The sequence below is a fragment of the Microcaecilia unicolor genome, chromosome 13 (assembly GCF_901765095.1).
Source record: "Microcaecilia unicolor chromosome 13, aMicUni1.1, whole genome shotgun sequence".
Taxonomy (NCBI): domain Eukaryota; kingdom Metazoa; phylum Chordata; class Amphibia; order Gymnophiona; family Siphonopidae; genus Microcaecilia; species Microcaecilia unicolor.
In genome coordinates this window covers 76609938-76632357 of record NC_044043.1, presented here as the reverse complement: position 1 = coordinate 76632357, position 22420 = coordinate 76609938, and the positions used below count along the sequence as shown (strand labels likewise).

The following is a 22420-nucleotide window of genomic DNA, read 5'->3' as shown; positions in this document are numbered from 1 at the left end:
ACAGGGGGCGGCAGCGGGGCGGCCTTGCCCCGGGCCTGGCCTAGTCTCTCGGCGGCCCTGCATGGCCATTTCTTTTTGAGAAAAAAAGAAAACAGCCTTTTACCCACTGCTGTAAAAGGGAGCCTCAGCATTCATCAAAAATACATGCCAGCGCAGGCCCCCATTTTACCGCAGCTCAGAGGCGTATCTGGCCTCCGGTGGTAGGGGGGGCCAGAGCCAGAGGGAGGGGGCACATTTTAGCCCCCCTCCACCGCCACCGACCCCCCCCCACCCGCCGCCATTACCGGATCCCCCCCCACCGCCACCAACGACTCTCTCCACCCCCCTCCCGCTGCCAGCCCGCCCCCGCTGCCATTTCTTACTTTTGCGCCGAGGTCCGCTTCCTCTTGCGCCTTTAAAAATATTTCTTTAGCTGGCAGGGGACCCCAACCCCCGCTAGCCAACCCGAGGTGACGTTTTTCAAGTTCTTCGTCCGCCGTGGCCGACGTGCTGGAGCTGAGCGGCTGAATCCAGTTCGGAGTCTGCCGCAGCTTACTAAAAGGACTCCTGTATTACTTGATACTGCTCTAATATTTTCTCCCTTTAACAAAGCTATTTAATTCTTTTTACCCACTGTAATGCAAAATTACAACATTGTGAAATAAATCATCGGCTTGTCTTCCATGTGTAAGTGGCATCACTTAGCTGCTCCATTACATGTGTTAAGTGCGGAGAATTAAGTAGTGAGGCTGCAATTTTAATTTGGTTTCATTTCGGAGGCAGAAATAAGTAATGGGGGATTAAAGAGAACGAGAACGACTCCCTTAATCCCTCCTGTAAAGCCCTGGTTGAAATGAGCACTTTTTAAAAATATGCGCATGGCTTTGAGCTGGTGCAAAACCCGACAAGGATATTTTTTCCCACGGACATATATTCCCTTTGTGAAACGGGGAATACACGCGCAGGGGAGGATAGTGATAAAAATTGGTATCATTCTAAACGTCCCTTGCGTCCTGAAAGATTGCAGCAATATGTTTACCATCATCTACGGCTTTTCATTTTGCTGACATCAGAGCACGTGCTTTCTCGATTGTTGGAATTACTCCGTGGGATGGCCTTCCAGGCCATCTGAGATTGTGTGGTAATTTCCAGCAATTTAAAAGGCTTCTGAAGTCCCATTATTTTTTACAGCCTTATTTGGAGGATTGAAATATTTTTCAATATTTAAATGACTGGGAGAGAATTTTTTTTACGATGAAGAAATTTGTTATTTATTTTGTTGTTAACAGATTTTATGTATCTATATGTATGTTTTACTGTTAACCGCTTTGGGATAAGGCGGGATACAAATATGAAATAAATAAAATAAATACATAAATAAAATATTCTATAAATAGCACCTAGAGCAAATTCCTACAGGCAAAGTAGGGCACCGGTATTTACACCATCTGAAACCCGGTATAAATGCCGGTGTCCAACTCATTCCCCCCAATATTTAAAACCATGTAACCACAACAAACAAAAAAGCGAAATTGATGCAAGGAGGATATCTAGAAGTCTTTATTGTCAACAGCAAAAATGACCCGACACGGCCGTATTGGGTCGTTTTTTTGCCGTTGACAATAAAGACTTCTAGATATCCTCCTTGCCTCAACCTCACTTTTTTGTTTGTCGTCCATTTCTACGTGACGTCGTCTTCTCCTTTTTTGTTTGGCTAAACCATGTAACCAGCCAGAAATGGCACTCGGCTGGTTAAATGGTACATAGCTGGCTATCTGGTGATATTCAGTGGGAGATAACTGGCTATCTCCCGCTGAACATTGCCAGTTAATGGCTAACAGATAGTCATTTATATTGCCCAATATAACAGACTACCCGCTAATTTTTAAAGCTGGTTTAGCAGCCATATTTGGCCACATAAAAATGTGGGATATCTTTGACCAGTTTAAAGGTAACTGGCTGGGCTGAATATCAGCTTAGCCAGTTATCTTTAAACCAGTCAAAATAAGCCAGATATTCAATTCTGGTCACGGGAAATGACTTGGCATTGACTATCTAGGTTTAGTGCCGACTGCAGAAGTTAGCCAGTCTAACTCCTACGGTCTGAATATCAGCCATACTGTATTTGGGAGTGCCATAAACCGCATGTACATTTTCAGAATGCATTTGCCCTTCCCCTGGCCATGCCCCCTTTTTGATCCACACTTAGGCAGATGCAGCGTAAATCCCAGTTATTGGAAATTCTGCATTAATTGACTGTTAACATCAATTAATTGCTAATTGATGGCTCAATAAACAATTTAATTGCACGCATACCTTTACCCCGTGCTGAAATTTTGGCGTCCACATATAGAATCCAGGGGATAGTGTTTTGCTCCATGCAAGTCCCACAAAACCACACCCCCATCACGCCTCCTTGAAATTTCTGTGGTGGTGGATCTCTGGGGTCCTTTTACTAAAGGCGCACTCAAAAATGGCTTGTGGTAGTGTAGGCACGGGTTTGGGGTGCGCGCAGAATCATTTTTCAGAGCACCTGTAAAAAAAAGGCCTTTAAAAAAACTTTTGCCGAAAATGGACATGCAGCAAAATGAAAAATTGCTGCACGTCAATTTTTGACCCGACACCTTACCACCAGCCATTGACCTAGCTGTACAGTCTCACGTGGTAACCGGGCGGTAATGACCTGCATGCATCAAATACTTCTTGGCACACGTAGCTGATGCACGTCAGAAAATAAAAAAATATTTTTCAGACAAGCGTAGCGGATGTGCGCCAAAAATGAAATTACCGCAAGGTACACGCGGTAGCCGGGCAGTAACTCAGAATTGACACGTGTTGGGCTCGCATAGGCGCCTACGTGGCGTAGTAAAAGGGCCCCTCTGTGCAATAGTGACTTTCTACATTGCTGATTACACAAGTGTGCGATCCACTTACAAAAGGAGGAAGTTATCAACATGAGCTACCGTTAAGCAGTGGCGTAGCAAGGGCGGGGCGGTGGGGGCGGTATGCCCCGGGTGCACGCCGCTGGGGGGCTGTGAGCTCTGCTGGTTCCCTGCTCCATCTGCTCCGGAACAGGTTACTTCCTGTTCCGGGGCAGAGGGAGCAGGGAACCAGCTGAACTGACACCCCCCCAGCGGCGTGCACTCGGGGGGGGGGGGGGGGGTCATGCTGCACCTGGAGGAGGGGGTGCACAGCGGCGAACCGCCCCGGGTGGCAGCAGCCCTCGCTACGCCGCTGCCGTTAAGGCAGGTTATTTTACCACGTCATGCTATTTTAGCACAGGTCTAATTTATTTTTTATTTTTTATTTTTTTTATTTATAAGATTTTCATTAAACATTCAAGTATTAAACTTGTACAGAAAAGTAACGTTCTGGTACATCATAATTAATACATAATCCTCTTAAATCAGAGGAAAAGAGAAAGACAAAGAAAAAAGGAAAAACATTTCTACCATCTTTACTCAAGTCCACATTTGGGGATTCAAGATTAGCTAAATGGAATTTTCTTAATATCAACAATTTTTTTTTAGAAGAATTTACTTGGTTTAACCTATCGCAGTGCCAGCTAATATTTATTCAAGAGATTTGCCCTCGCTCTATTTTCCTAGCTGTTATAAAGGCTATTAGTTGGGACGGTTCAAAGAAGACAAATTTATTAGACTGATAATTAACCACACACTTACAGGGGTATCTTAAAAGGTAGCCCCTAATTGTAAAACCCCCCGGTTTCATCAGTAAAAACTGCTGACGTCTCTTCTGAGTTTCTTTGGAGACGTCAAGGAAATTTTGAATACGTAGATCCAAAAAAGTCTTATCTTTATTTTTGAAAAAGAGTTTCATTAACCATTCTTTATCAGGTAATAAAGTTACCGTTGCTATTAAAGTTGCTGGTATTACATCGCTGATATCAGAAGTTTTAAGAAGTGCTGAGACATCTAATTCTTCAGTAGTCTGAATTTGCCGTAAGCACAGGTCTCATTTTATGTAATGAGACCCTGCGCTAAACTGCACAACTTGTGGTAAAATAGCCCATTTTAATGGTAGCCCTCTTTGATAATTAAGGGGACCTTGTCCTACACTGTGGTAAATGGGGCCATGCGGTATCCTTGGCATGTGGCTTTGCTGTGCTCCGAGACCCCTTGTACCACAGAGGGGGTTTTGTGAGGAAAAGGAAATGGCAGTGCGGTAAGTATATACTTACCATGTGGCCATTTCCTGGGGGAGCCCTTACCGCCTTTTTAGGAGGCAATAAGAAACTCCCACGCTAACCCAGCAGTAAGCCCCCAGTGGGAATAATTAAAAATCATTTCTAGCACGCCAGAAATGGCACGCAATGGGAGTGTTACTACCATCAGCTCCCACAGTGAGCCGGCGGTAGTGCCGGATTAACGCACGACAACGCGGTGATAGCAGTACCGCTGCTTTGAAAAAGGGCCCCTAATGCTATTATTTACACTTGAAGATACTTTTAAAACAGAGGCCTTAATCAATCACAAGGGATCTCTTATAAAGTTCCCAGGGTATCACCATAGGGCTGTGCCACACTACAGCAGAAATAAGCTTACATACAGATAAATATTCAGCAAAAGCTGTATTTTGAAGATTCTTTGGATGCAAAATATACAAAAATGAGCACTTTAAATTTTCTTTCAAAGCCATTGCTTGCAATCCAGATCTATTTAAGGCCTGTCCCCCATATCCAAGGAAGAATGACGGCCATAATTAATATTTGCAGTAACTTCATGTTCTCTTGTTATCTGGTTTACATCAGCTAGGTCACACTTTAAAAGTTCATACGGCTAGAATGTCAGAAACTTTATAAATTTACCATTTGTCTTTAGTAGAGATTTAATATAAAATTAAGATCCGACAGAAGTTTACAGGTAGCGGCAAGAAATGCGACTTGCGGTGTGGTTGGAATCGCCTTGTCGGAACCCTTAATAAAGCATGCCTGTTTGAAAATGTCCCAAACCTGCCTCCCCTCTAGAAAAATAAAAATGAAATGTAAATAGAAAATGCAAATGAATCCTTCATAAACATAGTACCTTTCTTTGTTTATTGCAGCCCTTCCAAACTTATCCAGTAGCCAAACTACAAAGGATGCTTATGAGTTGACCAAAGATCCTAGGGCTTGTTGGTCATGGTATGTTATGCCTTTGCTTTTATATGTATGACTTAGGCAATAAATTCCAACTGATTCATGGGGAAGAATGGTTTATTTATACAGGCTTATTCCATTGGCTTGGAGAGGTTTATTGAGGGGAGGGTGAAAAATAAAGGAAAAACAAATATTTATATTGAGAGTGATGCATTTAGGATTCAGAAAATGGGAACCTGAGAATCAGAAAGGCTTTCTTATGAATACCAGCAAAACTGTCAATTGCCTTAATTTGCATATCCTTGCTTCTTTGGTAAAATAATAAACAAATGTCAGGTACTGCAATATACCACAGCTCTCACATTGTCCTTAAGTAAAGTTTTAAAAGCCCTCTAAGAGGCTAAAAGAACCACAAAGTATTTCTAGGTTGTCTTTGAGAGATTACCAGATTACATTAGGGTGGCCAGTTGAATCCGTGCTTTAAGAACATAAGTGATGCCATACTGAGACAGACTGATGGTCCATCAAGCCCAGCATCCTGTTTCCAACAGTGCCCAATCCAGGTCACAAGTGCCTGGCAAGATCCCAGAATTTATGCTGTTATCGTAGAAATACGCAGTGGATTTTCCCAAGTCCATCTTAATAATGGCTTATGGACTTTTAGGAAATTAGCCAAACCTTTTTTAAACCCTGATAAGCTGACTGCTTTTACCACATTCTCAGAGTTTAATTACATGTTTGAGTGAAGAAATATTTTCTCCAGTTTGCTTTAAATTTACTACTTAGTAGTTTCATAGTCTTAGTATTTTTGGAAATTGTAAACAAGCAATTCACCTCTACCTATTCCACTCCATTCAGTATTGTATAGACCTCTATCATATCTCCCCCAACTGGTTGTTAGAACAAGACTCTACCAGAGATTCTTGGAGTTCAGGAAGGCAATAAGGCATCTAATAGCAGTAGAGAAAAGGACTGTCAGGTAACTACTGAGGCCATAGTCTTGGGTTTGGACCTGGTCAGTGTCTGATGTGATAATGGGGCAGAACCTTCTGCTCCCATGGCTCCAGCAAATGACCTGATTTCACCAAGAGAATCAAGCCACCCTCAGGTCAGCAGGAACAAGTGAGGTCTGTGCAGTATATCAGTCTGGATGAGTCAGTATTGACTGAGACTTAATTAAAGGGGGTTTATGGGAAACAGGAAGTTGTTTGCAACTACACAAAGGCTAACCATTCTGCTTGCTATCAGGCCTCCTGTCCACAGGTTCCTTGTTTCTATGTCTTTCTTTACCTGCTTACTGATGCCAGTTTCAAGCTTACAGTTCAAGTATACTTCCAGTCCCTGCTCCAGTCTTGTGGCCTGCTTGTGTACTTCAATTCCAGGTCATAGTTCCGATGTATTTGCAGGCTTATGACCTGCTTGTTGATATGTTAAGCTCCTGTGATACCCTATCTTTACAGAACATCTTCTGCCCATCTCAGTTTGCTTCCAGTTCCTGCTTCAGAGAAGCACTGCTTCCTTCTCCAGCTCTTGATACTTGTGTGCTCTAGGTTTGGGCCTCTGACAACCTGAGTGCAGCTCCTGACATCTAGTTATCTTCTGCACAAAGGACATCCTCAGTCTGACCTTGCCTGAGTGACCATGTCCGAGGCTCAGGTCCTACTCTAAGCCTCAAAAGTATTTGGAGGGTAGTAACTTTTCCCAGGTTGGCCCAATCCTTCCTTTGCCCTATTGTTTTTCTGTAGTCTTGGCATATAGTTTCAATTCCCTCAGAAAAGCTAGGACTACAGAAGAACATGCACCATCAATTAGTGTACACTTTCTGAAAAAGTGTGCAGTGTTTGCAAATAGATTGCACTCTTCGTGAATACTAGTGCACTCTCGTTGGATACTACTGTGCTGTCTTTGAAATCAGTGCACACTTTTTCATCAGAATGCCGGCCCTTGTGGATGACTGTGCACTCTTTCTGAAACATGATGCACATAGAGTTATTTATCCTGTAAAGACAACACCCCCCCCCCCCCAAAAAAAAAAAGCATTCCCTGAAATCACACAGAAGCGAACATGACACAAAATGTTTCTAGCTGCACTCCTAATTAGCATAGCCGGAAAGGTAAATTAGTATATACTGGAAACAACTTCTTACCTCTGTTTCCTCCATTAAATTTAATTCTTATTGGGAAAGTAAGGCTATTTCTCCACCCTTAACTCAAGCTCCTTTCCTACCTCAGTCATAGCTGCCAACGTTATAATTCTATTTCTGTCATGTCATCAACTCGGCAATAGCTTGTTCCTTTCTGAAGCGCGGAGGTACAGTTTTAATTGCAAAGTCTTACATTTTCAACTGATAGTAACATCACTGGGGGCTGCCTTCATCTTTCCAAGCCTGAAGCGCACAGTTGAAGCAAGTAGAACTCTAAGAAAGCCTGCACGAGAAAGATTTCTAGGTATACCAATTCTAGAGGTTTGCAAAGTACAAAATGTCAGTCTGTTTAATTTCCTATATCCTTTTCAGGATTTGTTTTATGTTTTCACTAGTAAAAGAGGCCCGTTTCTGGAGCAAATGAAACGGGCGCTAGCAAGGTTTTCCTCCCCAACACCCCCCCCCCTTCTCCCTCCCTCCCTCCCTATCTACCTACCGACCCCTTCGTCGTTCTGACACCATTGCTCTGCAGCTCCTGAACGCACGGTACGCCATTGCTCCGCCCTCGGTGTGACGCCATTGCTCCGCCCTCGACGTCATCACGTTTGACGCGAGGGCGGGGCCCCAAGACTTGGCGATTTCGGTGGCTTCACCACCACGAGCCCTTCGAACCCTGAAAAAAGTGACGGAAGTGACGTCAGTGTCTTCAGAACGTTGAGGGTGAGTTTTATTATATAAGATTTGGGGAAACAGTGTCTTAGGAGTGCATACTCTTTACAAAGACTGCAACAAGAAAAACAAATTCAGGGGGGTTTCTCTACAACGTGGGAAATGTTATAGCATTTCCCATGTAATTTCAAACAAAACGTACATCCCTAACTGCCTCCCCTGTATGGGGTCTCATTCGTTCACATTCAATGGTTATGCCCTGTGAGCCTGTTGACCCATTTGTGGCTTTCAAAGATGCCAACAAATATTTTTGATTCTTTTGAATAGTAAACCCTCAACTAAGCGAAAAACCACACAAGTTATAAAGGAAAAAAAAAACCTTTATCTTTAGTTGTCACATTTTATATTTGGTACCATTTCATTTTGTTGTTTCTGTGAATCTTTTCACTGCTGTGCTTGAACATTTAAAATGGTTTTGTCACAACGCCTGTGGCAAGAGGCTGTCTATCAAGTGCAATAAATCAGAGTACATTTGGAAAGCAAGGTTTACCCGAATTTTATAGTCACAAAGGAAAAGTGTGTGTGTGTGTGTGGGGGGGGGGGGGGGGAGAGAGAAAAAGCAGGTAGAAAATACAGAAGGGCAGAAAAGGTGGAATGGCTGGAAAAAGTGGTTAAGGCGGTTAACTTAGCGGACTTCAAAAAAGGGTTGGACGGCTTCCTGGAGAAAAAAGCCATAGAATGTTATTGAATGGACGAGGGAATAATACAGTATTTCTAGGATGGGCGGGACATATTGCTTGTTCTTTTGGCTGCTGTCGGTGACAGGGTGCTGGGCTTGATGAAGCCTTGGTCTGTCCCAGCATGGCAATGCTTATGTACTTATGTAATCTAGATTCTTGGCCATTGCTGGTTTTCCAGAACTACCCTGACACTTCCATTTGATATCAGTGTTACTGGCCACTAATGTGCTGCTCCAAACGTTGACATCCCCTTTTTTTTCTACAAAATAACCTAACAAGATGCCCCTAAGGAGCCTTTTAGCAGCCTGCTCCTGTCAATTGCTTTTATAAATATGAAAGGCATCTACAATGGGGGTTATCAAATAGCCAGAACCCCCTAAATTAGGGATGTGCACCACCACCACAAAATAAAAAGTAAAAGAAAGTTTGGTGTGTGTGTGTGTGTGTTTCATCTTTTTCTCACACTAGGACTTTTTTGCTTGCATAAATAAAAAAATGTGTCTATTACTTTTACAAACAGCAAATTGTAGGTCTTTAAGACCATCAAACCAAATAATAATGTGAAAACTTATTAGTTGGTTTGACATTCTTGAAGACCTACATTTTGCTGTTTGGAAAATTGAGACTGGTTGGCTTTGTCCCATATCCCAGCGATTCTTGTTGAGAGCTTTGATGACCCCTAACACAGGGATCATTGTTGCCGAAACACGGCCATGTTGGGTCTTTCACTCAAGTTATGTTATGCTGGTTTGAATAAAGCCTACTGTTTGGGAAATAGACAGCATCTCCTCACTTCTTATCTTCATCGTGAGGTGTCCAAGTCCTTCCTTATATCCTTCCACTCCCAAATCTTAATTGCTGCCAATTAATGGCAATAATTGATGGTTAGCACCTAATTATTGCCGGCTCATTAACCAATTAAGTGACACATGCATCTCAGGATTGCGTCCAAAGTTTTGCATGCAAATTTGAGTGACCTTTATAGAATTTGGGGGTAAGTGGTTAACACAGTTTAGTAAAAGGACACCTTAATCTACTGCATACAAGCTTGTGGGATGGTTATGCAAATGGATGCTTTTTCATACTGGTTCCTCGTTATTGAACTCTCTTCCAATAAGTACATTCATCTACTACCTACTCTACCTAGGTTTAAGGTTGCCCTAAAGACCTATTTTTTCAACCAGGCTAACCTTGTTTCAGTGTATGGTGAAGACAAGTTACTACCACACTTTCATTGTCCCATTCTCTCTCCTTCCTCTGTCATAGGGTACATATCCAATGTTCTTTTATCACTCAAAAGATTTGAAAAGTAGCAACAAGTTCTATTGAACACAAGACCTCAACGGCAACTTATTTCACAAGAGCCATTCAAATCTTGTCACCAGCCTCCTCATCGGTCCAGTTGTGTTAACTTTAATGTAACATTTAATATTAATCTTTTTTGATTTTTGCAATTTTCCTTAAAATAGTACAAAACTACTACTAAACTTAAACTTGATTGCAGAACCATTGCCGACTTGCGGCATGTTTCGCAGAAATGCAGCATCAGGGTTCGATCCGAAAATTTAGCTGCCAGTGTCCCACATACATTTCTGCACGACATGCAGTTTGGTGTTTTTTTTTTTACCGACAGCGTTTTGAAGTTTGTATGGACGATCAGCATATTCTGAGAAATATTCCCTGATTGCTTGACTGATCTCTTATGCTTATACCTATAGGACTTTTTTTACCCCTGAGGCAGGCGTTTGTACGCCAAAAACAGTCCGTGTCGGGTCATCTTTTGGAATAAAGGATTAAATTGTTCTCTTTTCCTGAAGGCCCAGTGTTTGCTTTTTGTGTTCCACATACATATCACACATACATTTCTGCAAAACATGCCATATGTCGGCGAACGGTCCTGCAATCAAATTTAAATTAAGTAGTGGTTTTGTACAATTTTAAGGAAAATTGCAAAAATTAAAGTTAACACAACTAGACTGATGAGGAGGCTGGTGAGCCAAGATTTGAGTGGTGTCACGCCCTTCACCTCCTCATCGGCGGGGCTCTCTGGCAGTGTGGGGACACCTGCCGCCATAGCAGATCCGGCACTCCAGGACGGTACTGCACTCCCCCGCAGTCTTCTCCAGCACTGTGTGCGTGCCCGAGGTTGCCCACGTCACCCTACGTCCCTGCCGGCTCTGCGCGCTTCCAGGGAACTCCCGGGGCTGCTCGGCACCGTCAACCCACCTCCCTGCTCCACGGGGACTGGCCTCCCCCGCGGGCGGAAGCCTGCTCTCCTCCCCTCACTGCCTTCCTGACCTATGACAAGCTCTCCTCTCCAGCTGGTTCCTGCTGACATCAGATGCCTACACTATTTCTGGAGAGCTTTCCCTCTGCCTTATTGCTTCGGCTTCTATTTGGCAAGCGTTTCTCTTCACTGTGTTCTTGCCTGTCCGTTTTCCTGGTTTTTGACCCTGCCTGTGCCTGGTTTACTCTTGCCTGCTGCCTGCCTGTTGGACATTGCCTGTACCTGGACCACTCCCTTCTGCTCTCCTCCGGCTGGTTTCCTCAGCGTCCCTCTCCTCATCTCTCTGCGTAAGTCCCGCCGGCTGCCCGCACCTGGGGGCTCAACCCCCGGGGAACGGCGGTTACCCCAGGTGCACCTCAGGGTTGCTCGGCTGCCAAGCAGAGTCCGGGTGAGTATCATCGCACTCAGCAGTGCTCTACTTGGTACAAGAACTCACAAGTCTGACAAGTGGTTCTTGCGAAATAAATCACTGCAGAGGTCTTGTGTTCAACTGAACTTGTTGCTATGTTTAAAGTCTTTTGAGTGATACGAAAGCGCTGGGTATGTACACTATGAATTAACAAGTGAGCCCCCGCTATGATTCAATACTGACCTAACAAAAAAAGTCACTCAGCACTAATTCTATAATGACACTTAGGTGTGCCTAAGTTGTTATTGAATACAGGCGTAAGGTGGCTTTGGTGCAGCAAAATATAGCTGTGGCCACTTATGTCAACTCAATGGTAGGCAGATGTGGGTACACCTAAGTGTGCCATGCCATGCATAGAACTCATCTTACTCTGTAAGTTGCATATGCCACTAGGCAAAATGCCCATGACATGCCCATGCTCTGCTCATGCTAATGTCCCCCAGTAGTTGAGCAGTAAGGGGGGGATTCTATAAATGGCACTCAAAATGGGTGCTGGTACAGATTGGCATTAAATGTTATTCTATAAAGGGTGCCCTCTTTATAGAATAGTGCTTAGCACCAATTCTCTGCACACCAGACTTACACTTGCTGAAACCTGGTATAAATCCTTGTACCCAAGTTGAATGAAGAGATTCATTATTCTATAACACCGTGCACAATTTTTTGAAAAGCCCTGAGCAGCCCATGCACCTCCCACGGTTACATCCATTTAGGGTTGCGTACTATGGGATATAGATGCCCTGCGTTATAGAATAGCACACAGCCAGATGCATGTGCAAATCCTAATCAGTGCCAATTAACATCAACAATTGGTTGTTAGCATCCAATTTTTAATGGTTAGCAGCTCGTTAGCCAATTAAGTGGACACGTATCTCAGGAACACTTCCAAATTTGGGTGCCATATATAGAATCCAGAGGTAAGGGACTTAAGTGTACTCAGTGGCATTCCTAGGGGAGCTGACACCCGGGGCAGATTGCCGATGCGCCCTGCCCCCCCCCCCCCCCCGGAACAGCGCGACGCCCCCCTGGTGAAAGAACCCCCCGGGTGCACGCCGCTGGGGGGGGGGTGCCGCGCGCCTGCCGGCTCTTCGTTTTCATGCTCCCTCTGCCCCGGAACAGGAAGTAACCTGTTCCGGGGCAAAGGGAGCATGAAAACGAAGAGCCGACAGGCACGCGGCACCCCCCCCAGCAGCGTGCACCTGGGGCGGACCGCCCCCACCGCCCCCCCTTGGTACGCCACTGAGTGTACTTTTTATAGAATAGCACTTTGCTTAAATGCACAACTGCCAATTATTGGTGCCAATCACACGTGTAAGTTCTTTATAAATGTGTGTGCCCTATTGGCACCTAACTGTAGACACACTTTATAGAATTGCCCCACACACATAGCAAGGGAAGCCTTTATTGAGTATCAGTTACTGCTAAGAGCTATGTTCATGCCGGTATGTTTCTTATGAGTGAGTGATTTCATGACCCATGTTTCTAATAAATCAGCTGGTTTTTATTTAGTAAGTCTGGTCTATCCTGATTCTCTCCCCCACATCTGTACCATCCAAGATTCCAAGCTGTTGCAACCATGTCTAGGATCGCAGTGGTCTAACCTGGACCCGAAATGCATAATTTAGCTTGGAATGGCAATGGACATGCATAAGCCAATTAGAATCCTGCATTATGCTTTGGCCTCATTGCATAGTGTGGTTAATATTCCCTCTGTACATACATATCAACCCCATTAGTATGGCTGGTATGTTAAATTCTTGTGATATCCTGTCTCTGACTGTCCCCCCCCCCCCCCTTGGGTTTGAATTTCACCTGATCTTTACTGAATATCTCCAGCCCACCCTACACTGCTGTTAACCCTAGTATGATTGCACATCATAAACATGGTCTGCTGTCTGAAGGGATTATGTTTCTCAACTTCTCAAGAGAAACCCCAAACAAACCTTTAAAAGCTGGGTGGACCAGACCCATTGATTTTCTCCAGAAATCTTCCTAAGAAAATGTGTGTAGAGAAAGTGTTTTAAAAATATAACACAAGCATTGATTCACCACCTGAATCGGTGGGTTTCAGATGGATTGTTAGGAGTAAAACCTGTGACATTTTAAGGGCATAATTTCATGCTTTCCTGACCCTATGAGGCAACCAACCACAATCCTAGACTGTCTGTTCTTGGCAGTCATGGACTCTGCTTGTTTTTCTTCGGTTTTCTGTGAGAGTGTAGTCAGGTTTACCCACATCACATACCTAGGACCCTTGGGCATATTGGAATATTGAAAAGGTCACATAAGACTAAATGAATGCAAAAAAATATCTTTGTTTTAGAAAGTTGTTTGTCTTAGTTACATTTATGCAAAAGACCGTATAATCATGGCCCAGGCAACAAGTGGATATTTTTAGATTATGGAAGTTTTGTGTAGCTGATTGGTGTGTAAGTGGTATTCCAAGATTGCAAACATTTCTTTTCTTCCTTTTTTTTAAACATTAAATACACCTTTAAACAAAAAAATTGGAATTGGAAACATTGCTTTCTTTGGCTCAATTGACCACCTTTCAGATCTGTCTACCCTCAAGTTGCATAACTGAGAGGTATCCTTTTACGCCCTTGTGGAACAAAGATTGATGGAAGTTGGCTTGGCTGGATGTGAGAAAAAAAAGTAGTTGAAACATTTCAGTAAAGGATACCATCTTTGCCTGAAGGGACTTTAAGAGAGTGGTTCATGAAGAATTTGGCACTGGAAAGGTCTGTTGGTTAAGTAAAGATGATGAGTGGGATGCAACCATGAGCAGACTTTGAGGAATTACAGGAGGTCTCTGTGAAAGACTGAAGAACTGGGCATCTAAAGGGTAAATCATTGAGCCTGCAAAGAGGTGGGAAAATGTGGGATACAAATGCAATAAATAAATTAAAATTTAATGTGAATAAGTGCCAAAGGATCTGCATAGGAGAAAAATACTCCTAACGATACAGGTGATTTACACATGGAAATGGGCTTTGTGAAAACTGCCCCTCCCCAATACGTGAATAAAATTATGCACCTTAGTACAGCACAGATGCATTTTCACCCATAGTAGGAGGAAGCATTCCTGGTGGAAAGGATAGGGTGGGCTTGACACTTTGCATTTACTTTTGAATTTTTAAAATAAGCACGTGTCTTTATTGGAAACAAACAACCTGTAGAAATTAACAGATACAAATGTATATGCACACGTCCATGCAGTCATTTTTAAAGGGGCCCTTTTATTAAGGTGCATTAAGAAATGGGTGTGGACTGGAGGAGTAGTCTAATGACTCATGCAGTGTCTTGAGAAAAACAGGGACGGGGTTTGATTCCCACTGAAGCTCCTTGTGACTCTGGGCAAGTCACTTAACCCTCCATTGCCCCTGGTACAAAATAAGTACCTGAATATATGTAAACCACTTTGAATGTAGTTGCAAAAAACCCCAGAAAGGCAGTATATCAAGTCCCATTTCCCTTTCCCTATTTGAGATTCTACATGGAATGTTGCTTCTATTGGAGATTCTAGATGGAATGTTGCTACTATTGAGATTCTGTTGCTACTATTGGAGATTCTACATGGAACGTTGCTATTCCACTAGCAACATTCCATGTAGAAGCCTGCCCTTGCAGGTCAGCAACGTGGCTGCGCAGGCTTCTGTTTCTGTGAGTCTGACGTCCTGCACGTATGTGCAGGACGTCATACTCACAGAAACAGAAGCCTAGGCGGCCGCATTGCTGACCTGCAAGGGCAGGCTTCTACATGGAATGTCACTAGTGGAGGAGTAGCCTAGTGGTTAGTGCAGTGGGCTTTGATCCTGGGGAACTGAGTTCAATTCCCATTGATGCTCCTTGTGACTCTGGGCAAGTCACTTAACCCTCCTTTATGCCAGTGTAAATTAAGTACCTTAGGGTCCCTTTTACTAAGCCGCGTAAGCGTCTACGTGTGCCCGACTCGCGCCAAAATGGAGTTACTGCATGGCTACCATGTGGCTCTTGTTGTAATTTCACGTTTGGTGCACATCCGATACGTGCAGCTGAAAAATAATTGTTATTTCCTGCCGCACGTATAGGACGTGCGCCAAGTGGCATTTGGCACGCATAGGTCATTACCACCCAGTTACCATGCGAAACCTTACTGCTAGGTCAATGGCTTGCGGTAAGGTCTCAGACCCAAAATGAACACGTGGCAATTTTCATTTTGCCGCATGCCCATTTTTGGAAAAAATTTTAAAAAGGCCTTTTTTTTTACAGGTGCGCTGAAAAATGATTCTGTGTGCGCCCAAAACCTGCGCCTACACTACCGCAGGCCATTTTTCAGCACACCTTAGTACTTATATAATATGTATTAGTACTTGTATATAATAAGTAAACTGCTTTGATTGAAACCTCAGAAAGGCAGAATAAGAAATTGTATACCCACCTTTCCTTAACCCTGGACTTTCCCACACCCTAAGCTCATTTCTTGCACACCTATAAAATAGCCCTTTTTCAATTTCTTTTTTAGGCTAAGTGGTAATGTTAGTATTAGTGCATAGCAACTGAAAAAAAATGCAGGAGCACTGATGAGGAGACACTAAGGGCTCATGTGTATGGACACGTTAGTCAGTTAGCATGTGCTAATGTCAGTGAACATGAGAACGTAAGCGTTACCATACTGGGACAGACCGAAGGTCCATCAAGGTCCAACATCCTGTTTCTAACAGTGGCCAATCCAGGTTACAAGATCCCAAAACAGTACAATACATTTTAGGCTGCTTATCCTAGAAATAAGCGGTGGATTTTCCCCAAGTCCATCTTAATAGTTGCTTATTGTCACAACTGCTAGGAATGGTGAGCCCTTGGACCAAAGCCGGAGCTTTGGCAGACAAATCACCTAGGCTGGCACAGGCAGGAATCAGAGCAGACTGGACTAAGATAAACTAACAGACTCAACACAGGCAGGACTGAGGTAACTAAATACAATGGACAAAACAAAGATCGGATCCAGACGAGGCAAGGAAAAGAAGGCAAAGGGGCCAGAACTGGAACCCAGACAGGCAAAACTCGGAACTGGATTAAAACTGGGACCCAGAAATGCAAGGGCAACACATGGAAGTAGATTAAAACTGGGTCCAGAAAAGGGCAAGACAAGGACAAGGCAAGAACTGGATCCAGACAGGACTAGACTGAAAGAGACAAGACAAAGCACACCTAGACAGACAAGACAGGGTAGGAGCTAGGCAACAAGACAATAAACAAGACTGGAACAGGATTCTGGAACAGGCTTGGCTGGAACAGGATTCAGGATTCTCAAGCGGCAGGGAACAGGATACTGCAAGGGACATGGCTTGATAGAGAGCAGGGACAGACACTAGCTCAAACACATAGCAGGGGCTGAACCTGGCTCAAACACACAACAAGAACAAAACTTAGCAGAAACAGAGCTCAAGAGCCAGGGAGCAAACATAGCAGGCAAAGGATTAAGCAGACTAAGTGAAGACAAAGAAACAAACAAAGAAGCAATGTGCTTACCAGCATCCACAGCTGGAAAGGCCAGGCAGATTGAAAGGCAGCACACACACCTGCATAGCAGTGAGTTAATTAGGGACAATGCTGGCTTCTACAGACTCTCAGAATTAACAGACAAGAACTACACACAGAGGAGACAAAACAGGGAAAACAGGAACAGAGCTTGGCTAAACACAGAGATTGGCTTAAACATAGAACTTAACTATAGCAAGAGTCAAAAGCAGGGCTAAACTAAAAGCAGAAGCCAAGGGAAGTCAAACAGATACAGACACCAAGAGCAGAGTGTGGCTCTACAGCCAGGCCTTCAGGATCAAGGTTCAAAAGCAAACTCACAGAAATAAAACAAAGCTTTGAAACAAGACTCAGGGAAACAGAACAGACCTTCATGAGCAAGACTCCAGAACAAAGCCAAGCAGGGATATGACCTATACAGGTAGCACAGATTAAGAGACCTCTTGCAAAGGCAACGTAGGAAAGCTCCCTGGGTCCTTATAAAGAAGTAGGCTGATGATGTCACAAGTAGGAAATGAAGCAGAAGCAGGGAGACCAAAGTGAGCCTTGGCTTTAGGGACAACAAAGCGAGGCTTGGCTAACAGGAAGAACAACAACAGGAAATGAAGCAGAAGCAGGGAGACCAAAGTTAGGCTTGGCTTACAGGAAGAACAACAATAGGGAAAAGGCAGACTGGAGAGGTCAGAGAGCTAGATACAGAGAAAAAATAGATAAAAAATAAAAAATCTAAAAGAACCTGGAAATTTGTTCATGACCTTACTCATCCTGTAGAAGATGGGATATTTGATTCTGGAAATTTTGAGCAGTTTCTGAAGGAGAAGGTGAAGGTCAACGGAAAAACAGGAAACCTGGGCAGCATTGTTCGTATTGAATATTTTAAGAACAAGGTTACAGTAATGTCCGAGAAACAGTTTTCTAAAAGGTACCTTAAATACCTCACAAAGAAATACCTCAAGAAGAATAATCTTCGCGATTGGCTGCGTGTGGTGGCAGCTGACAAGGCAGGGGCGTAGCCACGGGTGGGCCTGGGTGGGCCCAGGCCCACCCAGTTTTGTTTCAGGCCCACCCAGCAGTGGAGGCAGCGGAGCGGAGGGAGCAGGCTGAGCTCCGATCCCGCATCTGCCTCCCCAGCCCGCCACTGCCCCGCCCCCGCCGTACCTTTAAATATTACAGTTTTGCTGGAGTCGCGGGCAGCCGGCATTGAAGTCATCGGCAGGCTTACGCCGGTTCCAGCAGCCTTCCCTTCCCTCGTTGCAAGTCGGATGATGGCTCCGCCCTCGTAGAAACAGGAAATACGTCAGAAGAGGGCGGAGCCATCATCCGACGCAATGAGGGAAGGGAAGGCTGCTGGAACCGGCGTAAGCCTGCCGATGTCTTCAATGCCGGCTGCCCGCGACTCCAGCAAAACTGTAATATTTAAAGGTACGGCGGGCGGAAGGAAACAGGGCAGACAGGAGAGGAGGGTTGCTGCACATGGTGGAAGAAGGGGAGAGGAGAGAGGAGGGTTGCTGGATGGAGGGAAGGGGAGAGGAGGGTTGCTGGACATGGTGGAAGAAGGGGAGAGTAGAGAGGAGGGTTGCTGGATGGAGGGAAGGGGAGAGGAGGGTTGCTGGACATGGTGGAAGAAGGGGAGAGGAGGGTTGCTGGATGGAGGGAAGGGGAGAGGAGGGTTGCTGGACATGGTGGAAGAAAGGGGAGAGGAGAGTTGCTGGATGGAGGGAAGGGGAGAGGAGGGTTGCTGGACATGGTGGAAGAAGGGGAGAGGAGGGTTGCTGGATGGAGGGAAGGGGAGAGGAGGGTTGCTGACATGGTGGAAGAAGGGGAGAGGAGAGGGCAGGGGAGAGGAGGGTTGCTGGATGAAGGGAAGGGGAGAGGAGGGTTGCTGGACATGGTGGAAGAAGGGGAGAGGAGGGTTGCTGGATGGAGGGAAGGGGAGAGGAGGGTTGCTGGACATGGATGGATGAGAGGGAAGGGAGAGAGAAGAAATGCTGGACATGGATGGAGGGGATGGAAGAATGAGGAAGGAGATGAGATGAGGGAAAAGGAAGAGAGGAGAAAAACTGCACATGGATGAAGAAAATAGGCAGAAGCTGGATCCACTAGACAGTCAAGTCTGCAGAGGACCCAGCTTTTACTTATGGATATAGAGCAAGAAATGAAGAAGAAAGGAGGAAAGTAAAGAAATAAATGGAAAGGAAGCCCTGGAAACGGAGTTAAGAGGACAGATAGCAGCAGAATCGGATACTGGGCCAGCATAATCAGAAAAACAGTCACCAGACAACAAAGGTAGAAAAAAATCATTTTATTTTCATTATAGTGTTTGGAATATGTCCACTTTGAGAATCAGGTGCTCAACATTAAAAGTTTATATTTATTTACTTATTTATGGCATTTTATCCCACATTAAACATGAATTAAATTGGAACCTGGGATCATTTAATTTTTTTTTCCTGGAGACAGTAATGCATTGCCCCCCCCCCCTCCCCCCCGGCTCTCTCCCCAGCTATAGCCAGCTCTGCAATTTTTAAGGGGAGGTGGACCGGGGAGAGAGCCTGTTGTTAAACATTTACCAGCACACCACTGTCTAGTGCCCACCCATCCAACCTGTTGGCCCACCCAAAAATTGACTTCTGGCTACGCCACTGTGACAAGGAGACTTACGAGCTGCGTTACTTCCAGATCAGCCAAGATGAAGAGTCGGAGTCTGAGGAGTAAATACAAATAAGTACCTGTATATAAATAGTAAGCCGCATTGAGCCTGCCATGAGTGGGAAAGCGCGGGGTACAAATGTAACAAAAAAAACAGTAGGTCTGAACATAAGGGCATGGCCACAACCGTGACACTTACAGACTTTTCTTTTAGAAGTTATCCAAATCTTTTTAAAACTCCACTAAGCTAACTGCTTTTACCACATTCTCTGGCAATGAATTCCAGAGTTTAATTACAAGTTGAGTGAAGAAATATTTTCTCCGATTTGTTTTAAAATGACTACTTTGTAGCTTCATTGAGGGCCATAAGCCCTAGTAATTTTGGAAAGAGTAAACAAATTATTCATGTCTACCCATTCCACTTATTATTTTATAGACCTCTATCATATCTCCCTCACCATCCTTTCTCCAAGCCGAAGAGCCCTAGCCTCTTTAGCCTTTCCTCATAGGGAAATCGTCCCATCCCCTTTATCATTTTTGTCGCTCTTCTCTACATTTTCTAATTCCACATCTTTTTTGAGATGCGGTGACCAGAATTGCACACAGTATTTCAGGTGTGGTCACACCATGGAGCGATCCATAGGCATTATAACATCCTCATTTTTGTTTTCCATTCCTTTCCTAATAATACCTAGCATTCTATTTGCTTTCATAGCCGCCGAGTAGACTGAACAGAGAGTTTCAACGTTTGGTCAACGATGACACCTAATGTCATCTAATGTGGAACTTTGCATCACATAGCTATAGTTTGGGTTCCTCTTTCCCACATGCATCACTTTGCACTTGCTCATATTAAACGTCCTCTGCCAATCTCTAGGTCATTTATAAATATGTTAAAAAGCAGCAGTCCCAGCACAGAACCCTGCAGAACCTCACTATCTAACCTTCTCTATTGAGAATACTGACCATTTAACCATACTGTCTTTTCTATCTTTTAATCAGTTTTTAATCCACAATAGAACACTACTTCCTATCACATGACTTTCCAATTTCTTCTGGAGTCTTTCATGAGGTACTTTGTCAAATACCTTTTGAAAATCCAGATACACAATATGAACTGGCTCACCTTTATCCACATGTTTGTTCATTTCTTCACAGAAATCCATGTTGACTTTATCTCATTAATCCATGCTTATGAATATGCTCTGTAATTTTCTTCTTTATAATAGTCTCTACCATTTTGCCTGGCACCGACATCAGACGCACCGGTCTATAATTTCCAAATCACCTCTGGAACCCTTTTTAAAAATCGGCTTTACATTGGCCACCTTCTAAGCTTCTGGTACCATGCTTGATTTTAAAGATAAATTATATATTACTAACAATAGTTCTGCAAATTCATTTTTCAATTCTATCAGCACTTTGGGATGAATACCATCCAGTCCAGGCAATTTGCTACTCTTCAATTTGCCAAATTGCCCCATTACATTTTCCAGACTTACAGAGATTTGATTCAGTTTCTCCGACTCGTCAGCTTTGAATACCATTTCTGGTACTGTATCTCTCCCAAATCTTCCTTGGTGAAGACTGAAGCAAAGAATTCATTTAATCTCTCTGCTATGGCTTTGTCTTCCCTGAGTGCCCCTTTTACCCCTTAGTCATCTTTCAGTCCAATTGATTTTTTTGCCAGCTTATTTCTTCTAATATACCTAAAAAGTTTTTACTATATGTTTTTGTCTCTAATGCAATCTTTTTTTCAAAGTCTCTTTGCCTTCCTTATCAGCGCTTTGCATTTGACTTGCCATTCCTTATACTGTTTCTTATTATTTCCAGTCAGATCCTTCTTCCATTTTCTGGAGAATTTTCTTTTAGCTCTAATAGCTTCCTTTATCTCACTTTTTAACCATGCCAGCTGTCATTTGGCCTTCCTTCCTCTTTTTTAATACTTGGAATATATTTGGCCTGAGCTTCCGGGGTGTTATTTTTGAACAGCATCCACGCCCGATGTAAATTTTTGACCTTCGCAGCTGCTCCTCTAAGTTTTTTTCACCATTTTTTTTCATTTTCTCATAGTCTCCTTTTTTAAAGTTAAATGCTAATGTATTGGATTTCCTGTGTGTACTTACTCCAGAGTTGATATCAAATCTGATCATATTATGATCACTGTTATCAAGCAGCCCCAGCACTGGGTCCGTTGCTTTTTAATGTATTTATAAATGACCTAGAGATGGGAATAACTAGTGAGGTAATTAAATTCGCCGATGACACAAAATTATTCAGGGTCGTCAAGTCGCAGGAGGAATGTGAACGATTACAGGAGGACCTTGCGAGACTGGGAGAATGGGCGTGCAAGTGGCAGATGAAGTTCAATGTTGACAAGTGCAAAGTGATGCATGTGGGTAAGAGGAACCCGAATTATAGCTACGTCTTGCAAGGTTCCGCGTTAGGAGTTACGGATCAAGAAAGGGATCTGGGTGTCGTCGTCGATGATACGCTGAAACCTTCTGCTCAGTGTGCTGCTGCGGCTAGGAAAGCGAATAGAATGTTGGGTGTTATTAGGAAGGGTATGGAGTCCAGGTGTGCGGATGTTATAATGCCGTTGTATCGCTCCATGGTGCGACCGCACCTGGAGTATTGTGTTCAGTACTGGTCTCCGTATCTCAAAAAAGATATAGTAGAATTGGAAAAGGTACAGCGAAGGGTGACGAAAATGATAGTGGGGATGGGACGACTTTCCTATGAAGAGAGGCTGAGAAGGCTAGGGCTTTTCAGCTTGGAGAAGAGACGGCTGAGGGGAGATATGATAGAAGTGTATAAAATAATGAGTGGAATGGATCAGGTGGATGTGAAGCGACTGTTCACGCTATCCAAAAATACTAGGACTAGAGGGCATGAGTTGAAGCTACAGTGTGGTAAATTTAAAAT

At 43.9% G+C, this 22420-nt stretch overlaps 1 protein-coding gene across 1 annotated transcript; it reads left to right on the top strand.

Annotated features, from left to right (window-relative positions):
* The first annotated feature begins 12762 nt into the window (after nt 1–12762).
* On the top strand, nt 12763–19572 carry LOC115482406 (60S ribosomal protein L22-like 1). Its single transcript, XM_030222152.1, has 3 exons — nt 12763–12768; nt 17557–17847; nt 19499–19572. The coding sequence occupies exons 1-3, from the start codon at nt 12763–12765 to the stop codon at nt 19559–19561; spliced, it is 360 nt and encodes a 119-aa protein (XP_030078012.1). The 3' UTR covers nt 19562–19572.
* The last annotated feature ends 2848 nt before the right edge of the window (nt 19573–22420 follow it).

Coding starts and splice junctions, on each gene's coding strand:
- LOC115482406 (XM_030222152.1), top strand. Junction 17,848..19,498: donor GTGTGGTGGCAGCTGACAAG/GCAGGGGCGTAG, acceptor CACTGTGACAAG/GAGACTTACGAGCTGCGTTA.